At 40.4% G+C, this 20,369-nt stretch overlaps 1 protein-coding gene across 1 annotated transcript in view; it reads right to left on the minus strand.

The window, feature by feature from the left end:
• CHP1 (calcineurin like EF-hand protein 1) overlaps positions 1–20,369 on the minus strand; it is a 48,843-nt gene that overhangs the window by 16,643 nt on the left and 11,831 nt on the right. The window contains exons 2-4 of the mRNA XM_081112949.1: positions 16,579–16,651; positions 9,490–9,570; positions 1,910–2,037 (exon numbers count right to left, since the gene is read on the minus strand). Coding sequence (XP_080969075.1) covers positions 1,910–2,037; positions 9,490–9,570; positions 16,579–16,651 — 282 coding nt within the window. The remainder of the gene's footprint in view (positions 1–1,909; positions 2,038–9,489; positions 9,571–16,578; positions 16,652–20,369) is intronic.

Below are 20,369 nucleotides of genomic sequence, written 5' to 3' on the forward strand. Positions count from 1 at the left end.
TTTTATTAGTATAGATGCTCTAGTACAACCCCTTTGGCGGTCGAATGACCCTTTCACAGGGGTTGCCTAAGACCATCCTGCATATCAGATATTTACATTAAAATTCATAACAGGCCGAAACCGGTTTGGCTCAGTGGATAGAGCGTCGGCCTGCAGACTGAAAGGTCCCGGGTTCGATTCCGGTCAAGGGCATGTACCTGGGTTGCGGGCACAACCCCAGTAGGAGATGTGCAGGAGGCAGCTAATCGATGTTTCTCTCTCATCGATATTTCTAACTCTCTATCTCTCTCCCTTCCTCTCTGTAAAAAATCAATAAAATATATTAAAAAAAAATTCATAACAGTAGCAACATTACAGTTATGAAGTAGCAACGAAAATAATTTTATGGTTGGGTCACAACATGAGGAACTGTATTTAAAGGGCCAGAAGGTTGAGAACCACTGCTCTAGTATATCTCCAGAATCCAAACTAAAATATGGTTCCCAAGATGTGTTCTCTTTAGTACAGAGTGGGATTACCACTAGTCTCATTATGATACATTTCTCTACTCAAAGCCTAATATTATATTACTCTGATGGTGGTGGTTGGAGGTTTGGAGGGGCGGGGGGTAGGGATGCTGCAGGCCAGACAGTTGCAGTGCATGGTGGCTTCATTTAGTCTCAGACAGTATTTAGTCTTGAAAGAAGCAATTAAAATTCACCAATACAGTATCCAGTAAATTTGATCATAAATCATTAGAGTTCTATTTTCTTCTATATCTAGTTTTGTTTATATTTAAATGTTGTGCTCTTCATTAAGGTACATGACCTTATGTACAGAAGAACAGTATTTCATTATTTTGGTTAAAAAAATTTCCCTACCCTATATAACAATACTTATTTCAGTGCTTCTTAAACCCTTTTCCTGAATAAAGGAGTGAACTCATACTCCTATCCTATAGACAGGGAGACCAGGGTATGGGCCAAGGGCCACAAATAAAAAGTTTAAGTCTTACACACCATTTAAAAAATATATGTACATTTGGCATGATAGTCTATACTTCATCTATATTTGTTTCAATATTAAAAAGTCTTTTCACAGACCTCTCTGTATACCACTGTGCATCCTTGAAGAGAAGCTTGAATTCAATCAATTCAATACAATTTCAATCCCAACTGTGACTGTGTTAAATGAAAAGAGAAATTACATTTTAATTTCTTAGAGAAGTTTTGTAAGAGATTGGGCAATATTATACATGAACCAACAAGGACAGAGGGAAATCTAACAAACATCCAAGGAAAGGAGGCAAAAGGCATGGGGACAAAATTTAATCTTGCACAAACCCGGCTGTCTGCTCCCACTTGAGTCATATCTAATACCTATGGAATTCTAAGATGAGCTGAGGATTGTCATTCCTTACAGGTGGGCCTGGGTCTTTTTCCCATCCCAGCACTAACCAGGCCTGACACTGCTTAGCGTCCAAGATCAGAGATCAGGTGCATTCAGGGTGGTATGGCCGTAGACGTGGCTAAATCTTTTTCACTGTTGTCACCCTAGCACTTACTACTGTTCCTGGTACACAATAGGTATTCTATGATTTATAAGTAATATTAGTAGCTAACTCATTGCCAGGCACTATTTGAAGTACTTGACATATGCTAACTCACTTAATCCTCACAAACATCCCTAGGAGAAATCCTTTAATATTCCTCTTTACAAAAGAGGAAACCGAGGCCCAAAGAGTTGAATAACTTGCTCAAAGTCACATGGTCAAAAAATGGCAGAGCTGGGATTCAAACCCAGCCAGTTTAGTTCCAGGGTCTGAGCTCTTAATCACTATACTCTTATGTTTGTTAAATAAACGAATGAGTAAATAATTTGGAAGAAATGAAAAGCAAATGTTTTAAACCAGAAGACTTTAGCTCCTTACAGTGTAGTTTGTTGCTTCGGCTGTTGAGTGGTTCTGGTCCATTCACATCTTTACTCTTTTCATTATCCTCAATGGGTCGGAAATGAGCCAAAGTTCTCATGAATCCACGAAAGTTTACCTGGTCCTCTCTGATTGGGAAATATAACAAACAGAACACCATGTCAATCAGGGTGATAATTTCTTATGAATTCAATTTATTAGCAACAGCTTAAGCTAAAGTGGCAAGAAATTCCATCCAACGAGGTCTCTTTCCACATGCACAGTACTAGTACTTTAGTGTTCATATAATATCTTCATTTAAGTCTCACCTTAACTTTGTGAGGTGGGCATTGATGTTTCTATCTCTCACTCCCTCATCCTTCCTCTCTGAAATAATAATAATAATAATAATAATAATAATAATATATATTTTAAAAATATATCTTATTGATTTTTTTACAGAGAGGAAGGGAGAGGAATAGAGAGTAAGAAACATCGATGAGAGAGAAACATTGATCAGCTGCCTCCTGCACCCCCCCTACTGGGGATGTGTCCGCAACCAAGGTACACGCCCTTGACTGGAATCGATCCTGGGACCCCTCAGTCTGCAGGCCAACGCTATATCCACTGAGCCAAACCAGTTAGGGCAAAATATATATATTTAAAAACAAAATCACTGCTTTGGAATCTGCAGCAAGCAGCAAGGTGGTCATTTCAACGGAATGACTTCCAACCACCTCCTGTGTCTCCTCTGTAGTCACATATACCTAGTGATATTTTAAGGTTAAGGCATACCATGAAAAAACTTTTTTTAAAAAATATTTTTTTAAAAGGTGTTTTTATTGATTTCAGAGAGGAAGAAAGAGGGAGAGAGAGAGAAACATCAATGATGAGAGAGAATCATAGATTGGCTGCCTTCTGCACACCCCCTACTGGGAATCAAGCCCGCAACCCAGGCATGTGACCTTGACTGGAATGGAACCTGGAACCGCCTTCAGTCTGCAGGCCCACGCTCTATCCACTGAGCCAAACCAGTTAGGGCTGGAAAAGCTATTTTAAAAATAAATGTTACTTAGTTATAAAAGCAATAAATACATTTTTGGAAATTTGGGGGGGGGGGAGGGGAGTAGAAAAAAAAACAAAACAGTCCTAGCTCTACCAATCAATTACAACCATCATTAATAAATTTTCTTCCAGTAATTTTTCTATGCTGTTAGGATAATTGTGAACACACTGCACAAGTGATTATTTTTTCCACTGATTTTTAAAGCATGAAAGGGAGGGAGGCAGGTGGAAAGGGAGGCTGGGAGAGAGTGAGAGAGAGGGAGAGAGAGGGAGAGAGAGGGAGAGAGAGGGGGAGAGAGAGGGAGAGAGAGAGAGAGAGAGAGAGAGAGAGAGAGAAACATCGATGTGAGACACATTGATTAGTTGCCTCTCATTGTGCCCCAACCAGTGTCAAGGATCAAACCTACAACCCAGGCACAAGCCTTTGGACCGGAATCCAACCTGTGAGCCTTCAATGCCTGGGCCGATGCTCTTAACCACTGAACTACATAGGGCAGGGCTATTTATTTACTTTCTTTTATTTTTCAATTACAGTTTACATTCAATATTCTTTTGAATTAGTTTGAGGTGTACTGCATAGTGGTTAGACAATCATATACTTTACAAAGTGTCCCCCCGGATATCTCCAGTAACCAGCTGGCACCATACACACAGTGGAGCAAAAGTAGGTTTACAGTTGCTTGTATAGAAAATATAACAATTAATAAACAATAAACTCCGTTTCACTTACAATATAAACTTATTTTTGCCTCACCCTGTAATTATTACAATATTATTGACTTTATTCCCTATGCTATACTTTACATCTCCATGACTATTTTATAACTACCATTTTGTAGTTCTTAATACCTTCACCTTTGTCACACAGTCCTCCAACCCCCACCCCCCGTCAACTATCAGTCTGTTCTTTGTATGTATGAGTCTGTTTCTATTGTATTTTGCTCTTTAAAACTTTTAAGCATGTCTCCAATGAATCTTCTACAATAACAAAAGGGTAATATGCTAATTAGACTGGATGTCTTCCAGACGTCCGTCCTTCGTCCTTCCTGACGAAGCCGGGGCTGTGGGTGGCCCGGGGGAAGCCAGCCCGGGTCCTGGGTGCCTGCTGGTGGCTGAAGGAGAAAAGCCTGGATCCCGGGTGCCAGAGGGAAGCCGGAGTTGGCAGCTGGGGGAAGGAAGGCCTACTCTTGCACAAATTTTCGTGCATTGGGCCTCTAGTATAAATATAAAAGCATAATTGTGTGTCTGTATCATGATTCTATTATTCCCTCATAATTGGATAGATCACCCTTACCTCCTCATTTTTCATCATACAATGTTTTGAAAGACCTTTTTGTATAAAAAGCTTTTTTTTGGTAATCAGAGAAAAACATTTTTATTGTACTGCAGGCCACTCAATAATCCTTTAAGAAATAATTCTAAAATTTGAATAAATGAAGAATGTTCTTTAATATTAAAAAAGAATGTCCCATGTGACATAGTTATTTGCTTAGGGCAGTACTGGAAAGAACAGTTGCCGGTTCCTAAGAATAAATGCCAGTCTTTGTATGTCTCATTGGTCAGATGAAGCATGGAAGGTCTTTATAGACATACAGATCAGAGACCTGCTAAAGGTACAACCTTCTAAACCACCAACTGGTTTCCTTAAACCAGCGGTCGCCAACCTTTTGGACCTCAAGGACCACCAGTGGTCCACAGACCACCGGTTGGCAACCACTGTTCTAAAGAATAACCTTTAGTTCTTAAAAGTAGCTATACTACTAATGGAGCAGTATCTTGAAAAAATTTAAGATCTGCCCTAACTGGTTTGGCTCAGTGGATAGAGCATCAGCATGCAAACTGAAGGGTCCCAGGTTTGATTCCAGTCAAGGGCACATGCTGGGGTTGCTGGCTTGACCCCCAGTGGGGGGCTTGCAGGAGGCAACCAATCAATGATTCTCTCTCATTGATGTTTCTCTCTCTCTCCCTCCCTCTTCCTTCCTCTCTAAAATCAATAAAAAATATATTTTAAAAAAGTAAGATCTGAGGAATCAAGTAATATGAAATAAGATATGAGTTATATGCCAGAACAAACAGGTTAGTAAGTACATATTTTATTGCCATAATGTCTCTGAGTTAAAAGTAACTAAATACCACCCTAGCCCGTTTGGCTCAGTGGATAGTGTCGGCTCATAGACTGAAGGTAATTGGGTTCGATTCTGGTCAAGGGTACCTTCCTTGGTTGCAGGCTCGATCCCTGGCCCTGGTTGGGGGGGCATGCAGGAGGCAACCAATCGATGTGTCTCTCTCTGTCTTCTCCCCATCCCTTCCACTCGCTCTAAAAATCAATGGAAAAATATCCTCAGGTGAGGATTAATAACAACAATAAAAAATTGACTATATACCAATGTTCCACTTTCAAATAGAAACACTGATCTGCTGCCTCCTGTATGGCCCCCTCTGGGGATGAAACCCGTTACAACCCTGGTATGTACCCTAACTGGGAATCAAACTCCCGGTGCATGCATTGGATGACATTCAACCAACTGAGCCACACCGATGGGGCAAATCTCATTCTTTTAATATGTTTTTTTAATTGATTTTTCTTGAGAGAGGAAAGAAGGAGAAACATCCATCGAATGACTCCCACACATACCCTTGACCAGGGACTGAACCTGCAACCCAGACATGTGCCCTGACCAATTGACCTGGCGACCTTTCAGTGCACGGGATGACGCTCAACCAACAGAGCCACACCAGCCAGAGCTCAAATCACATTGTTTAAAAAAAAGATTCCAGCCCTGGCTAGTGTGGCTCAGTTGGTTGGAGCATCATCCTGTATACTGAAAGGTTGTGGATTCGATTCCCAGTCAGGGCACATACCTGGGTTGCATGTTCGATCCCCGGGCACGTAATAGGAGGCAACCGATTGATGTCTCTCTTGCATCAATGTTTCTCTCTCTCTCCCATAACTTCCCCTCTCGCTAAAAATCAATAAAACATGTCCTCAAGTGAGAATTAAAAAAAAAAATCCACTTGCATAAGACTAGACAAAAACATACCTTGTAAGCTAGATATTTATATCTTACTAGAAAGAGCAAGAAGCAGAGGTGCAGCTTGCTAAGAGCCCAGCAGTGCATCCCAGTGTGGGCCTCAGCTTCCTCATGTACATCTGCCTACTGTCCTTAGCAGCAGATCCCTGGGTAGGATGGTGGACGATACTGCAGTCACAACAAAGGTGGTTTGGCCTTACAAAACACTTTCCACAAGCTGCTGCTTCAAATAATCAAGGGTGCCTGAGGAACTTTGAAAAAAAGTTGGCAAAATGACTCTATAGAGTTTACTTTTCTCTGCAAAAGATCTGAAACATAGCTGTGAAAGGTCTCTCTGGAGAAGTTCAATGTTCTGCAAGAGCTAAAAGAAGAAGTAGAAAAACCACACCTAAAACAAACAGGGCAGTTCAGGGAGAGAAATGGGGGAAAATGAGGAAGGGTAGCAGATTACTCATGGTCAACATGAATCTGAAAGAGCAGGTCTCAGTCTTCATACTCCTGCCTTCATATAAATTGGCTGCTAGTGTTCCTCTGACTATCACTCAGATTTACCGAGTATCCAAATTCTCAACCTGCAAATTCCTTTGCTCTCAATTCAGAGTTCTAAAATTTCTCCAGGCATTTTATGTGATAGTGTTCTCACTGATACTTAGTCTCATTATTAAGAACTCGCAACCACATAACTTCTTAAAGTCCTTTGGGTCATACAGACAAGCCACAAGGAACCAGGAAGAGATTGTTTGCGATTACTTAAAACAAGATTATATGACTAACTTTATTCATGAAAAGGTACCTGATCAAATCAATAAATATTGACTCAGTACTTTGAAGGCAGTGTATTAGGTAGTGGAGCATATCAACAGCCTAGTTTTATATTAGACAAACTTTATATTTGAGAAAGTAAGTGCGTATGAGGTGGGGACAACTGTATTCTTAGTCAATGTTGTAAAAAAAATACTAACAAAACAAAATAAAACCCACAAAAAGAAACAAAGGCTGTGCAAATATTCCAAATTAAAGAAGGCTAAAGATACATGACAGCTGACCCACACTGCATTCTGTTATTAAAGGGGGCAAAAGTGCTATAAAGGAGATTATTGGATGAACTGATAAAATTGGAATATAAATAATATATTAAAACTAGAGGCCCGGTGTACGAAATTCATGCATAGGAGGTGGGTCCCCTCAGCCTGGCGTGCACCGTCTCGCAATCTAGGACCCCTTGGGGGATGTCTAACTGCCGGTTTAGGCCCGAACCCACAGTGGGATTGGGCCTAAACCGGCAGTTGGACATCCCTCTCACAATCCAGGATGGCTGGCTCCTAAGCACTCACCTGCTTGCCTGCCTGATCGCCCTAACCACTTGCCTGCCTGCCTGATCGCCCCTAACCACTCTGCCTAACTGATCACCCCTAACCACTCTACCTGCCTGCCTGTCTGATTGCCCCTAACTGCCTCTGCCTTGGTTCCTACCCTGGTGGCTTCATCCGGAATGACGTCTGGAAGGTCGTTTGGCTGTCTGGTCTAATTAGCATATTACACTTCTATTATTATAGATAAAATAGATAATGGGAGGAATGAGCAATGGTAATAAGATGAATAAGTTCTGGGTTGTAATGTACAGTATGGTGACTATAGTTAACAATACTATATGTTTTATATTATGTGTGTTTTTTAAAAATATATTTTTATTGATTTCAGAGAGGAAGGGAGAGGGAGAGAGAGAGATAGAAACATTAATAATGAGAGAGAATCATTGATTGGCTGCCTCCTGCACGTACCCCACTGGGGATCAAGCCAACAACCCGGGCATGTTCCCTGACCGGGAATCGAACCATGACCTCCTGGTTCATAGGTCAGCACTCAACCACTGAACCATGCCAGCCGGACTGTACTATATATTTGAAAGTTGCTAAGAGAGTATATTATAAAAGTTCTTACCACATACAAAAAAGTTAACTATGTGAGGTGATGAATATGTTAACTAATGTCATTGTGGTAATCATTTTGCAATAAAATCTATAAAATCACTGTTGTATATCTTAAACTTACACAATGTTATATGTCAATCATATCTTCAATAAAGCTGGAAAACAAAGAATAAATTACCTAATATTTTATATGATTATAGCATTTGGTAGGTGCTGTAAGTGTAAATTACACAATGAATTTCAAAAACGTATTTTAACACATTGTATGCGGGAGACGAATTTTATAGACGCGGGATACGTTTTTTTATAGACTAGCGGTAGAATGCGGGTAACGTATAAATACGTAAACTAAAGTTATCGTAATTTTACTGAACGTTGCCATTTGCGCAAAAAATTAGCAAAAATGGCCCGCGCCACCTGTTAGCGTGCAATAAAAACTACCAGCAATGTGTTAAAAAAGAATGTTGATATATTAATAATTTTAAAATACTAATTACATGTTGAATGATACTCTGAATATATTAGATTAAATAAAATATATATTGCTGAAGTTCATTTAACTTGTTAATTTTTACTTTTAAATGTGGCTACTAGAAAATGCATAATTATGTCTGTGTCTTGATTATATTTTTATTGGTTTGGACTGAAAGACAGAAAGTACATGCAAATGAAGCAACATGTTAACAACATAATAATAGATGTGTCTGGGTAAAAGATATACAGGTGTGCTTTGCACTATTTTCAATTTTTGCAACTTTTCTGTATATTTGAAATAATTTCCAAATAAAGTTTTTAAAGAGTTTAGTTTTATATCAAAGATAAACAGGGATTAGCCCTGGCAGGGTGGCTCAGCTGGTTGGAGTGTTGTCCTGTATACTAAAAAGGTTGGAGGTTTGATTCCAAGTCAGAGCACATACATAGGTTTCTGGTTTGATCCTTGGTTGTGGCATGTATGGGAGGCAACTGGCCAATGTTTCTCTCATATCGATGTTTCTCTCTCTTCCCTTTCATCTCTCTCTAAAAATCAATAAAAAAACATCCTCAGGTGAGGATTTAAAAAAATAATATAAAAAATAGATAAACAGGGATTAAAAACAGAATTTTAAAGACGGGCTTATATACCTGTTTAAAGTTTAAAAAGGGAGGAGGGTAGAAGAAAAGGCATATTTTAGATATGACCACGTTAGGGATGTTTAATATAATCAGGAGGATTGTGGTCTGAGATGACCCAACCAACATCATTATTCCAGATCAACCTCAGAAAGGAAGCCAAGCCGAAACCGGTTTGGCTCAGTGGATAGAGCGTCGGCCTGCGGACTCAAGGGTCCCGGGTTCGATTCCGGTCAAGGGCATGTACCTGGGTTGCGGGCACATCCCCAGTGGGAGATGTGCAGGAGGCAGCTGATCGATGTTTCTCTCTCATCGATGTTTCTAACTCTCTATCTCTCTCCCTTCCTCTCTGTAAAAAATCAATAAAATATATTTAAAAAAAAAAAAAAAAAAAGGAGTTTGCAAATTTAAAAAAAAAAAAAAAAAAAAAAAGAAAGGAAGCCAAATAACTGCAGAAACTCACCCCTCTGGAAAGAAGGCATTGATGATCCGGTCCCCCAATGGGTTGATGGCAAGTTCTGGAATCCGCTGGAAATCTTCCCGGCTGCCAAGAGAATCACCTTGAGTTAGAGACCATTGGCCCTTAGCATGAACTCCTAGCAAGGATATTACCTTCTGGAATTTACTTCTGTGGCAAATTATACTAAATAACTGCAAAGAATAGCACTTTAATGGCTGCCAAGTGTTTCTTGCACCAAGTTAGGAGTGGAAGAAGCCAGATTTAACTTTGCCACATTCCAGTGAATTCAGCACACAGGTTACGTCAATAAACCACCAACAAGCAAATACTCAGTTGTCCCTGTAAATGATTCCTTGAACATTACCATTTTGTACTTAGTTATTAAGTTTGGAGAATGAACAGGAAGATCTACAGCACTATGACATACAAATAACTCTTAGGCAATCCTTAAGTCCAAGGAAAGAATAAAATGTAACAAACTGATTTCCAGGCTTCCTTGCTCTGAGTCTGTTTTTTTCTCCATTATCTTCTACAGACTAGAGTTAGAGGACTATTTAACCTTCAAACATGGCAAGAGTAGTTATCTACTCACAACTTGGAAGTTATGTTGGTGTATTATTAGTTACCTCTCACTGTATACACATTCTGTGCCGCTCTGTTTATATACGTTATCTCATTTCTTAATGCTAACATTTTACCATACCTTCTAGAACTGAGGAAGTTGAGTCAGTGAGATAAAGTAACTTGCCCCATGCTACAAAGCCACTAAGTAGCAGAACCGTGATTTAAATCTAAGTCTGTAAGTTAAAGCACGTCTTTTTCTAAAAGCACATTTATTTCCAATATTAAACTTAAAAAAAAAATATCTTTATTGATTTCAGAGAGGAAGGGAGAGGGAAAGAGAGATAGAAACATCAGTGATGAGGGAGAATCATTGATTGGCTGCCTCCTGCACTCCTCCTCCTGAGGACTGAGCCCGCAACCCAGGTATGTACCCTTGACTGGAATCAAACCTGGGACCCTTCAGTCCGCAGACTGATGCTCTATCCACTAAGCCAAACCAGCCAAGGCTCCAATATTAAACTTTTTGAAAGAAAGGTGTTCTCCCAAAAAATGTTCAATAAGTATTTCAAAAAGAAAACTTGATTGATTTTCTGTGCCAATATAAAGCTATCTACAACATAACTGCGCTATACTTTTCAAAAATACCAACGTCATAAAGGACAGAGAAAGGAATGATTGTTTCAGATCCAAGAAGACTAATGAGCCATGTAATTAAACTCAATGCATGATCCTAGAGTAGAAGAAAAATTGCTATGAAGGACATTATGGAATCATAGGTAAAAATGAAATATGACCATACAGAATATAAAATATTATAAAATGGTACTGCATCAAAATGCTAAATTTCTTGATTTGGGTATGGGAAGGTCCTTGTTATAGGAAATACATGCTGAATTATGTGGCAAATGTTAACTGGTAAATCTGGTCATAAATATATGAAGAAATATAAACTCAACAAATCTGATTCCTGCCTTTAAGATGTTTACTAACAGAAGAGATAAAAGTTACTCTTTCACTCTCTTTGTACTAAATGCTAGTGTTTCTGTTTACCCGGGAGCCTTTAATACTGTTCCTCTTGTGGTTTAACATTTACAGTGCTTAATTCAACAAACTCATCGCCAGCACATCTGATGGTGACAAAGGTAGAAATAGGAGACTGAGCACAAAGCTCTGGAACAATAATCTGGATTCTAATCTTCCTTTACCTCTTAGGATAATACTTTTTATAGCAATGAATGAACCAGAAGTCATTCATAATATAACCTGGTGCTTAAGATAGACCTACAGGGTATTGTGCTGAATAAAATAAGTCCGACAGAGAATAAAATAATGCCATATGACTTTACTTATACGTGGAATCTAAAAAACAAAATAAACAAGCAGAACAGAAATAGATCCATAGATACAGAAATCATTTTGACATATAAATTAAGAAGTACAAATTGATAGTTACAGAATAGTCATGGGTTATAAACTATATCATAGGGAATAGAGTCAATAATATTGTGATAACTGTATATGGCATCAGATGAATATTAGATTTATTGGGATAATCACTTTGTAAATTATATAAATGTCTAATCACTGGGTTGTACATCTGAAACTAATATAATATTGTATATCAACTATAACTGAAAATTAAAAAATTATCTTAAAAAACATACACTGATACCATCTCAATTCAAGTTGAAAAAACATGTTTTGAAAAAGCTAAATAAAATTTTAAACTGTAATAAAAATTAAAATTAAAAAAATGGGCAGAGGACTTGAATAGGTATTTCTCCAAATAAAATATATAAACAGAGCACTGCTATGGAAAGAAACTGAAAGATCTACCTGAGCAAAACCTCAACCAAGTGTGGGAGGTTGGCCACCCAGAAACACAATCCTTTTATTTGGGGAAGAGGGTTGCAAATCTGTCCCCTTGCTCCTTGACCACATATCCTAGAGTGAGGCCTATCAACTTAATGGTCCTTCTCAGAGTACAGAAGGGAAAGACCTGTAGAAAAACAAACCACAAACCACAAACAAACCCATAACAGTTTTCTACAGTAATCCAGCCAGGCCTCTTATAAATCTGAATGGACAACCAAGGCTCACCAGACATCTTAGGAAAATTAGTAGCACAAAAGAGTAGAATTAAGATGAATAAGATAACAATTCAGGGAATGAAAGAATTATTAGAATGAAAGATTCTAATAAGTAACCCAATAGACATTTGATAAGTTTTGCAATGGTAAAACAGAAATAGGCTACTGTGAGAGAGCAGAGGGCAGAGAACAAAAAAGATTCTTAGAAATTAAAAATATGATTGTGGACTATAAAAGTTCATAAAAGGACTGAAAAATAAATTCAAGGTATCTTTCAGGAAGCAAAGGAAAAAAACAACCAGAAAACTGAGTCATGGTAGTCCAATAAAGAGAAATGCCATAAAGATTAATTTAATAATTAAAAAAAGGGGAGAAATGGATATCCTCAAAGACACAATAGAAGAAAACTTCCCAGAAAAGACAAAAACTTCTCAGAAAAGGACATATTTTTAGATTGTGAAGGTTCTCCTAATACTGAGCAATGAATAACAGAAAATAACCCATAAAAAGGTGCATCACTGTGAAATTTCAGAACATCAACAGGAGATATATGAAGCTTGAGAGAAGAAAAAAAAGATTATGTACCAAAAGAATGAGAATTAGATAGGCATCATGGTTCTCATCTGTGATACCACTGTGTACAGAATAAGTGCTTGTCCAGAATGTTGAAATCTGTCCTCTGGATAAAGTCAAACAGAAAATGAACCTCAAAAAGTCCTAGCGTGTAAGCAGATAAATGGCTGTCATTTAGGACACTATCTCTTAAAATTTACAGGTTATCGTTAAGCAATATGTAACAACACAGCCAACTAGCAATTCCCAGTAATAACTTCATTGCAGAGTTTAGCTGGTCTATATTGAAGCCCCTATTGTCAACTGAACCTGTAGGCTTTAATATCCAGGAACATTTTTCATCAAGGTATTATTTTAGAAAAAGTATTATCTGACAAAGACCCGATAATAAATTGTTCAAAGTAGAGGATATCTTAAAAGTAAACTTTTATTGAAGTGTAACATATATATTGAAAAGAGCACAAATCATAAGCATTCAACATGATGAATTTTCATGGTGAAGATTGTAACTGCCACCCAAGTCAAGAAACATTGATATTACCAGTACTCAGATGCTCCCTTTGTCTCTACCTGTTCCCTTCCCCAAAGGGTAATCATTATTTTGACTTCTAAGACCATGGACTAGATCAGCACAGAGGGTATTTAAACAAAGAAACCATCTTTTTTAAAAAAAAACAAACAATTTTTATTGATTTTAGAGAGGAAGGGAGAGATAGAAACATCAATGATGAGAGAATCACTGATCAGCTGCCTCCTGCACACCCCCTACCAGGGACTAAGGCATGTGCCCTTGACCGGAATTGAACCCAGGACCCTTCAGTCCACAGGCTGATGTGCTATCCACTGAGCCAAAACGACTATGACAAGAAAATATCTTTATATTCAGATATTGACTGAGCTCTCATCTTGATCTGCCCTACAAAAGACCAATTGAGGATCCCTTACCGGACTCCACTCCCTTTTCAGAAAGACCAATTCCAATAGCAGTGGTATATTCCACCCAATATAATGGCAGCTGAAGAAAGTAACATTTGTGAGGTTACAGTGTATATTTATATCCCGTGATATACCAATATGAGGTGCTCGGGCCCACACTCTAACCATTGAGCAATACTGTCCAGGGCGACTCAGAACTAATTTGAATCTATATCTTAGTGGTTAAACCTAAATTTATGAGGAAGATGCAATCCCAAGTGAATTATTCAAGTATTGGAGCTAAATGGAAAAAAAGTAGAGATTTCCTGTCCGGTTTATTTTTCAAGTGCAAATTTACATAGTCTCTTCAACAAATGGTGCTGGGCTAGGTGGACATCCACGCACAAAAAAATAATGTTTCACTCTTACCTCACACCATATATACACTATATATATATAAAATACATATAATAAGTCAAAATGAATCAGAGTTAAATATAAGAGCTGAAACTACAAAACTCTTAGAAGACAACAGAGGGATAAATCTTCATGACCTTGGATATCGCAATGGTTTCTTAGATATGACAACAAAAGCACATGCACCAAAAGAAAAATCTGATAAACTGGACTCATCAAAATTTAAAACTTTTGTGCTTCAAAGAGTGAAAAGATAATCCACATAGAGAAAATATTTGCAAATCACATATCTGTAAAGGTTCTAATATCTATAAAAAGAATTCCTGCAACTCAACAACAGAAAGATAAACAATTCAATTAAACAATAGGCAAAGGACATGACTGGAATTTCTCCAAAGAAGATATACAAATGATTAACCAGCACATTAAAAGATGCTCAACGTCATTAGCCACCAGGGAAATACAAATCAAAACCACAATGTTATACCACTCACACAACCGAATGACATAGTAAGCATTGGTGAGATTTGAATCCACATACATTGCTGGTGGAAATGTAAAATGGTACAGCTGCTTGGGAAACAGTTGGGTGGTTCCTCAGTAAATTAGGCATAAAATTGCCATGGACGCGAATTCTACTCCTACAGATATGCCCAAAAGAATTAAAACATACGCCCACACAAAAATGTTCATATTACTACTACTCATAATAGCTAGCCTAAAGGTGTACACAACCCGAATGTCCACCAAGTGATGAATGATGAAACAAAATGTGATATATACATACAATAGAATATTATTCAGCCATACAAAGGAATGAAGTACTGACACATGTTATAATATGAAAGTACTTTGAAAACATCATGCTAATTGAAAGAAGCCAGTTACAAAAGGCCACATACTGTATGATTCCATATCCTATGTAATAAAAGCCTAATATGCTAAGTGTCCAATCATTCGTTCTACCAGTCACTACGATGTGCACTGACCACCAGGGAGCAAGGCGCTCAGGCAGGTGGGTTAGCTTGCTGCTGGGGTCCAGCCTGAGCGAGATGGGCCAGACATGCTCTGGAGCCCTCCCACAGTCCCTCCCTGGCCCCAATCATGCACCAGTGGGGTCCCTTGGCCTGGCCTGTGCCCTCTTGCAATCTGGGACCCCTCAAGGACCCTGAATCCATGCACCAGGCCTCTAGTATTATATAAAATGTCCAGAGAGAGGAAGAAAGTAGATTAGTGGTTGCCAGAGGAATGGGAAGTAGACTGCTTAATAGGTAAGGGGTTTCCATCTGTGATGAAAATGTTCTAGAACTAGATAGTGGTTATGGTTACACAACATTGTGAACATACTTAATGCCACTAGATTGTACACTTTAGAATGGTAAATTTTACATGTATTTTTGCCTCAATTAAGAAAAAGCACTTAGTGTGATCTTTGCACATGGTAGGTATTCCATAGTCATTGATTTAATGACTGTGCAGCATGGTTTTGGTCAATCCCAGCTTCTAGTAAAGGCAGATTTTGCCTTGAACAAACATAGCTCTAGGAATATAGTTGCTAAGCCTTTGGACATATCCTCAGGCAGAAGAGCTATGAGGATATGTACAAAGGCTTAGCAACTATATTCCTTCCCACATGGGATATGCTATATCCCACATCCATACGAGAAGCCTCCCAAAGAAGTACTAAACTGCTTTCTGCCAGCCACCAGAAAGGAAAGCAGCTTCATTCTATACAGTCAATCAAAACAGGAACAACAGGAACAAAAGGTTGTACTGTACTGAGAGTTAGGTTGGGAGGTAGTGGTAAGGAGGTATTTTTTTTCATTTGACTTTGATAAAACAATTACAAATATGAAATGATAAAGCATTACATTACTCTGAGATCATATACTTACTCTAGACCAGTGGCACTTTTGATATTTAGAGCAGAATAATTATTTGTTGTAGGAGGATGTCCTATGCACTGTAGGATGTTTAACAGCATTCCTGGCCTCTACCCACTAGACAAGAGCAGCATTTCTCAGTCATGACAATTAAAAATGTCTCCAGACATTTTGCCACCCAGGGGCAAAATAGCTCTTAGTTGAGAATCACTGCTCCGGACTAAATATTGAACATCTTATGTAATATTAATAAACATAAAATGATGTACCCTAGGATTATGGATTGTATTGGGAAATACAAAACAACCTAACCATCTTGGATTGCTACGGGTCAATCTCATAAAGCTAATATTTTTGGGAAAGGACTGTGGGAAAATTCAAGCAGAGAACTGAAATTCTCAAATGTACATACATTCTTAGGACCAGAACAATGGCCACCCAAACTAAGGGGAGTTGGAGTAAACAGCAAGCACCTAGTGATAAATGTAATGCTGGTGTTCTGCTTATTTAACTCCCTTTTGGATCAATGATGCTCAAAGGCAACTGAAGATATGGTCCCTGCTCTGTATGCTAGATGCCTATCATGTTTGCCCTTGGGATAAAAGCATTTATTCAGACATTGCCAGAAAATAAAGAAAGGAACTGCCTACCTGAGAGTCCCATTCTCGCCTTTGTCCAGGCTGGTGAACCGGCTGTAGAGGCGGGTGATCTGACTGTGGGAAACTAAGGAACACAAAATTAGTCCCAATTGGAGAAGTTGCCCTCCACTCAAACAGCATCCCTGTGGCCCTTTGGAAGCCAGCTGACCGTTTGATCTGAGCTCACCACTGAATGCTTCAAAGTGAGCAAAATGGGAAGATGTCTCAACTCTAACTCATCTCTAGAATGTCAAAGGAGGAAATTTAACAGCTAAAAAAATGAAAGAAATTAGTATGCAAACTAAATCAAGAGCAATCAAAATAGACTCGGGAATGAAGTCTATGCTTAATTAAAACTATGTGTTAAATGTCAGGTAGTTAAGACTTAACACAAAACCAATTTTAGTTGAAAAGGAAATTGTGAAATTTTCCTTTCAGTCCCCTAACTTAGAAGCTATGAAAATGCATACTTTGATTAAAAGCACATACTTATTCATCAGTTTGAGGTTTCAGGCTGGCACTGTTGGGTAGGGAACTTGTAGTGAATTTAAGACTAGGCACTCAAACTGATTTTATTTTTTGTTAATCCTCACCTGAGGATATTTTTCCCATTGATTTTTAGAGAGAGTGGAAGGGAGGGAGAGAGAAACATCGATGTGAGAGAGATTCATTGTCTGGTTGGTTGCCTCCCTCACTCAGATGAAGGCAGGGATCTAACTTGCCCCAGACCAGAAATGGAACCCAAGACCCTTCAGTGCAAAGGCGGATGCTCTAACTGCTATAGGCAGTTAGCCATGAGCAGAGCAAGGACAAGGGGCCAGGTACAGAAGGTCACCAGGATGGAAAGCCCCAGGTGCCTAGCAATGGACAATCAAGTGTAGGATAGGACCTTGTCCCCAGGGTGACTTTTTCTCCCCTAGCATATTGCTGGTCATGAGGTTTGGACCCCCTGACCTTTCCTCCCTAGAGATAACATCTAGGCTTCAGTTGTATTTCAGCTCCAGGCCCAGATAAGCAACAAAACTAGCCACAGCTGACCAAAGAAACAACAGCATTGAATAATTACCCCTGCCCTGGTGCCAGCCAATCAATCAGTGGAGACCACAAACCTGAAAGGACACACCTGGAAAACTGCTGAATACTTTGAGATTTCCTGGGACCTCCCCTAAAATCTCCGCCCTTAAAACTGTTAGGATGGAGGACCCAGTCCAGAGCACTCTTCCTCCAGGGAGCACAACCCTGCTTTTCCCTTCCTTTTCCCTTCCCCCTCCCCAGGCACTTTACCATTAGCTTCCTCATGCCCAAGTTCCAAAGGACCCTTCCTTTACCTCTATAACTTGTTTTCTAAGCCCATTTCTTTAGGAATGACTTCCTCTACCTCTGTAACTTACCAAATAAATGTTCTCTTACAGTTTGGGTCTTGGCTCTGAATTCTTTCCTAACCAGAGCCCCAGTACCAAGGTTGCAGTACCAGGTCCAGTCTGACCCCCACCAATCAGACATATGGTGCCATTCCTACCACCTAAAACATAACCAATAAGCAACATTGGCCAGGGCAAACAGATTTTATCTTTAAAATGTGGTTCACCCCTGCACCAAGCATTAGTGGCTTTACCATTTCCCTCAGTAAAAGAACACCAGTGCCTTGGATCAGCTCTTTTCTGTGATTGCATGACTTCTACTGAGTTCCCAGTACAGGTGTTAGGGGCAGAAATAGAATATTGGGGACTAGCTATAGTTATAAGAAATATTGATCATGCTCTGTTAACCTTAACTTAGCCTAGTTGCTCAAACAAAAAGTCCCGCCCCAGCCCGAACAGCCTACTTCCCCATGCCTATAATAATACCCATTTTGCATACCCATTCTTTTTTTAAAAGTATATTTTTATTAATTTCAGAGAAGGGAGAGGGAGAGAAACATCAATGATGAGAATTATCTATCAGCTGCCTCCTGTATGCCCCACACTGGAGATCAAGCCCACAATCCAAGCATGTGCCCTCACCAGGAATTGAACTATGACCTCCTGGTTCATAGGTAGATTCTCAACCACTGAGCTATGCTGACCAGGGTGCATACCCATTCTTATTCCTTTTGACTATTTCCCCATGTAATCTTTGCCCTGCCCAATCTAAGCAGCTGGCTTGGGGGTGGGGGGTGTCAGAGCAGATTTTCGTGGATGACCTACCTGCTGCTCTCCCATACTGCTGACATTATTGGAATAAACGCTCATATGATACTAGAGTCCCAGTGCACGAATTTATGCATGGATGGGGTCCCTCAGCCTGGCCGGTGATTGGGGCTGATTGGGGCCAGCCAGTCAGGAGTAGAGACTGCAGGAGGTTGGCTGGCCAGGGGGAGGGACCGAGGGAGGTTGGCTGGCCAGAGGGGAGGGACCACAGGAGGCTGGCTGTGGGAGCACACTGACCACCAGGGGGCAGCTCCTGAGTTGAGCATCTACCCCCTGGTGGTCAGTGCACGTCATAGCTACCAGCCAGTTGTCTGGACGCTTAGGCTTTTATATATAGACTAGAGGCCCAGTGCACATTTGTGCACTTGGGGGGGAGGGGAGGGGTCCTTCAGCCTGGCCTGTGCCTTCTCACAGTCTGGGACCCTCAGGGGATGACCACCTGCTGGCTTAGGCCCGCTCCCCGGGGGATTGGGCCTAAGATTGCAATCAGACATCCCTCTGGCAGCCTGGCAGCCCTTGGGGGATGTCCACTTGCCAGCGGGGAGCAGGCCTAAACTGCAGTCGGACATCCTTAGCGCTGCTGAGAAGGCAGGAAAGCTCCCACCACCACCACTGTACTGGCAGCCATCAGCCTGGCTTGTGGCTGAGCAGAGCTCCTCCTATGTGAGAGTGCCCTGACCACCAGAGGGCAGCTCCTGCATTGAGCATCTGCCCCCTGGTGGTCAGTGTGTGTCATAGTGACCAGTCGTTCCCAGTCGTTCTGCTGTTAGGGTCAGTTTGCATATTACCCTTTTACTATATAGGATAGAGGCCTGGTGCACGGGTGGGGGCCGGCTGGTTTGCCCTGAAGGGTGTCCTGGATCAGGGTGGGGTTCCCGCTGGGGTGCCTGGCCAGACTGGATGAGGGGATGATGGCTGTTTGCAGCTGGTCACACCCCCTTCAGGGTGGGGGTCCCCACTGGGGTGCCTGGCCAGTCTGGGTGAGGGGCTTAGGGCCGTTTTCAGGCTGGTGGGCGACTGAAGCTCCCAACTGCTCCTTTTTATTTATTTTTTTAATTCTAGGATTTATTTACCTTCTATGGCTGTCACTGGAACTGAGAGCCAGCTTTAGCTCTGAGGCTCAGCTCCAGCTCTGAGACCTCCGCTGCTGAAAGCAGGTATCTGGGTTTGTTTGGCTTCTATAAGTGAAACACTGTTGCAACTCCAGCTCTGCGGCCGGGCTGGGTGAAAGCAGGTTTCTGGGGTTTGTTTAGCTTATGTAATTGCAACATTGTTTCTTAGAGTGCAGCTCAGAGGCCGGCAGCGGCAGGCGGGGAACCTTGGCTTCCTGCATCACTGGAGCAAGCAAGCCTCCTGTTCGCTTCAGCTGCCTGGCTGCCGGCCGCCATCTTGGTTGGCAGTTAATTTGCATATCGCCCTGATTAGCCAATGGGAAGTGTGTCAGAGGTACGGTTAATTACCATGTTTGTCTATTATTAGATAGGATAACCCTGTCTCTGTTTAATTGGCTCAAGTAGTGACAGGTAGCCCAGACCCATTGGTTGTCCAGTTTTAAAAGAATGGGCTCCAAGAAAACAAATTAGGCAATTTGTAAAATTGGCATGTTATCATCAG

The sequence above is a fragment of the Myotis nattereri genome, assembly GCF_964212035.1.
Source record: "Myotis nattereri genome assembly, chromosome: 1".
NCBI classification, from domain to species: Eukaryota; Metazoa; Chordata; class Mammalia; order Chiroptera; family Vespertilionidae; genus Myotis; species Myotis nattereri.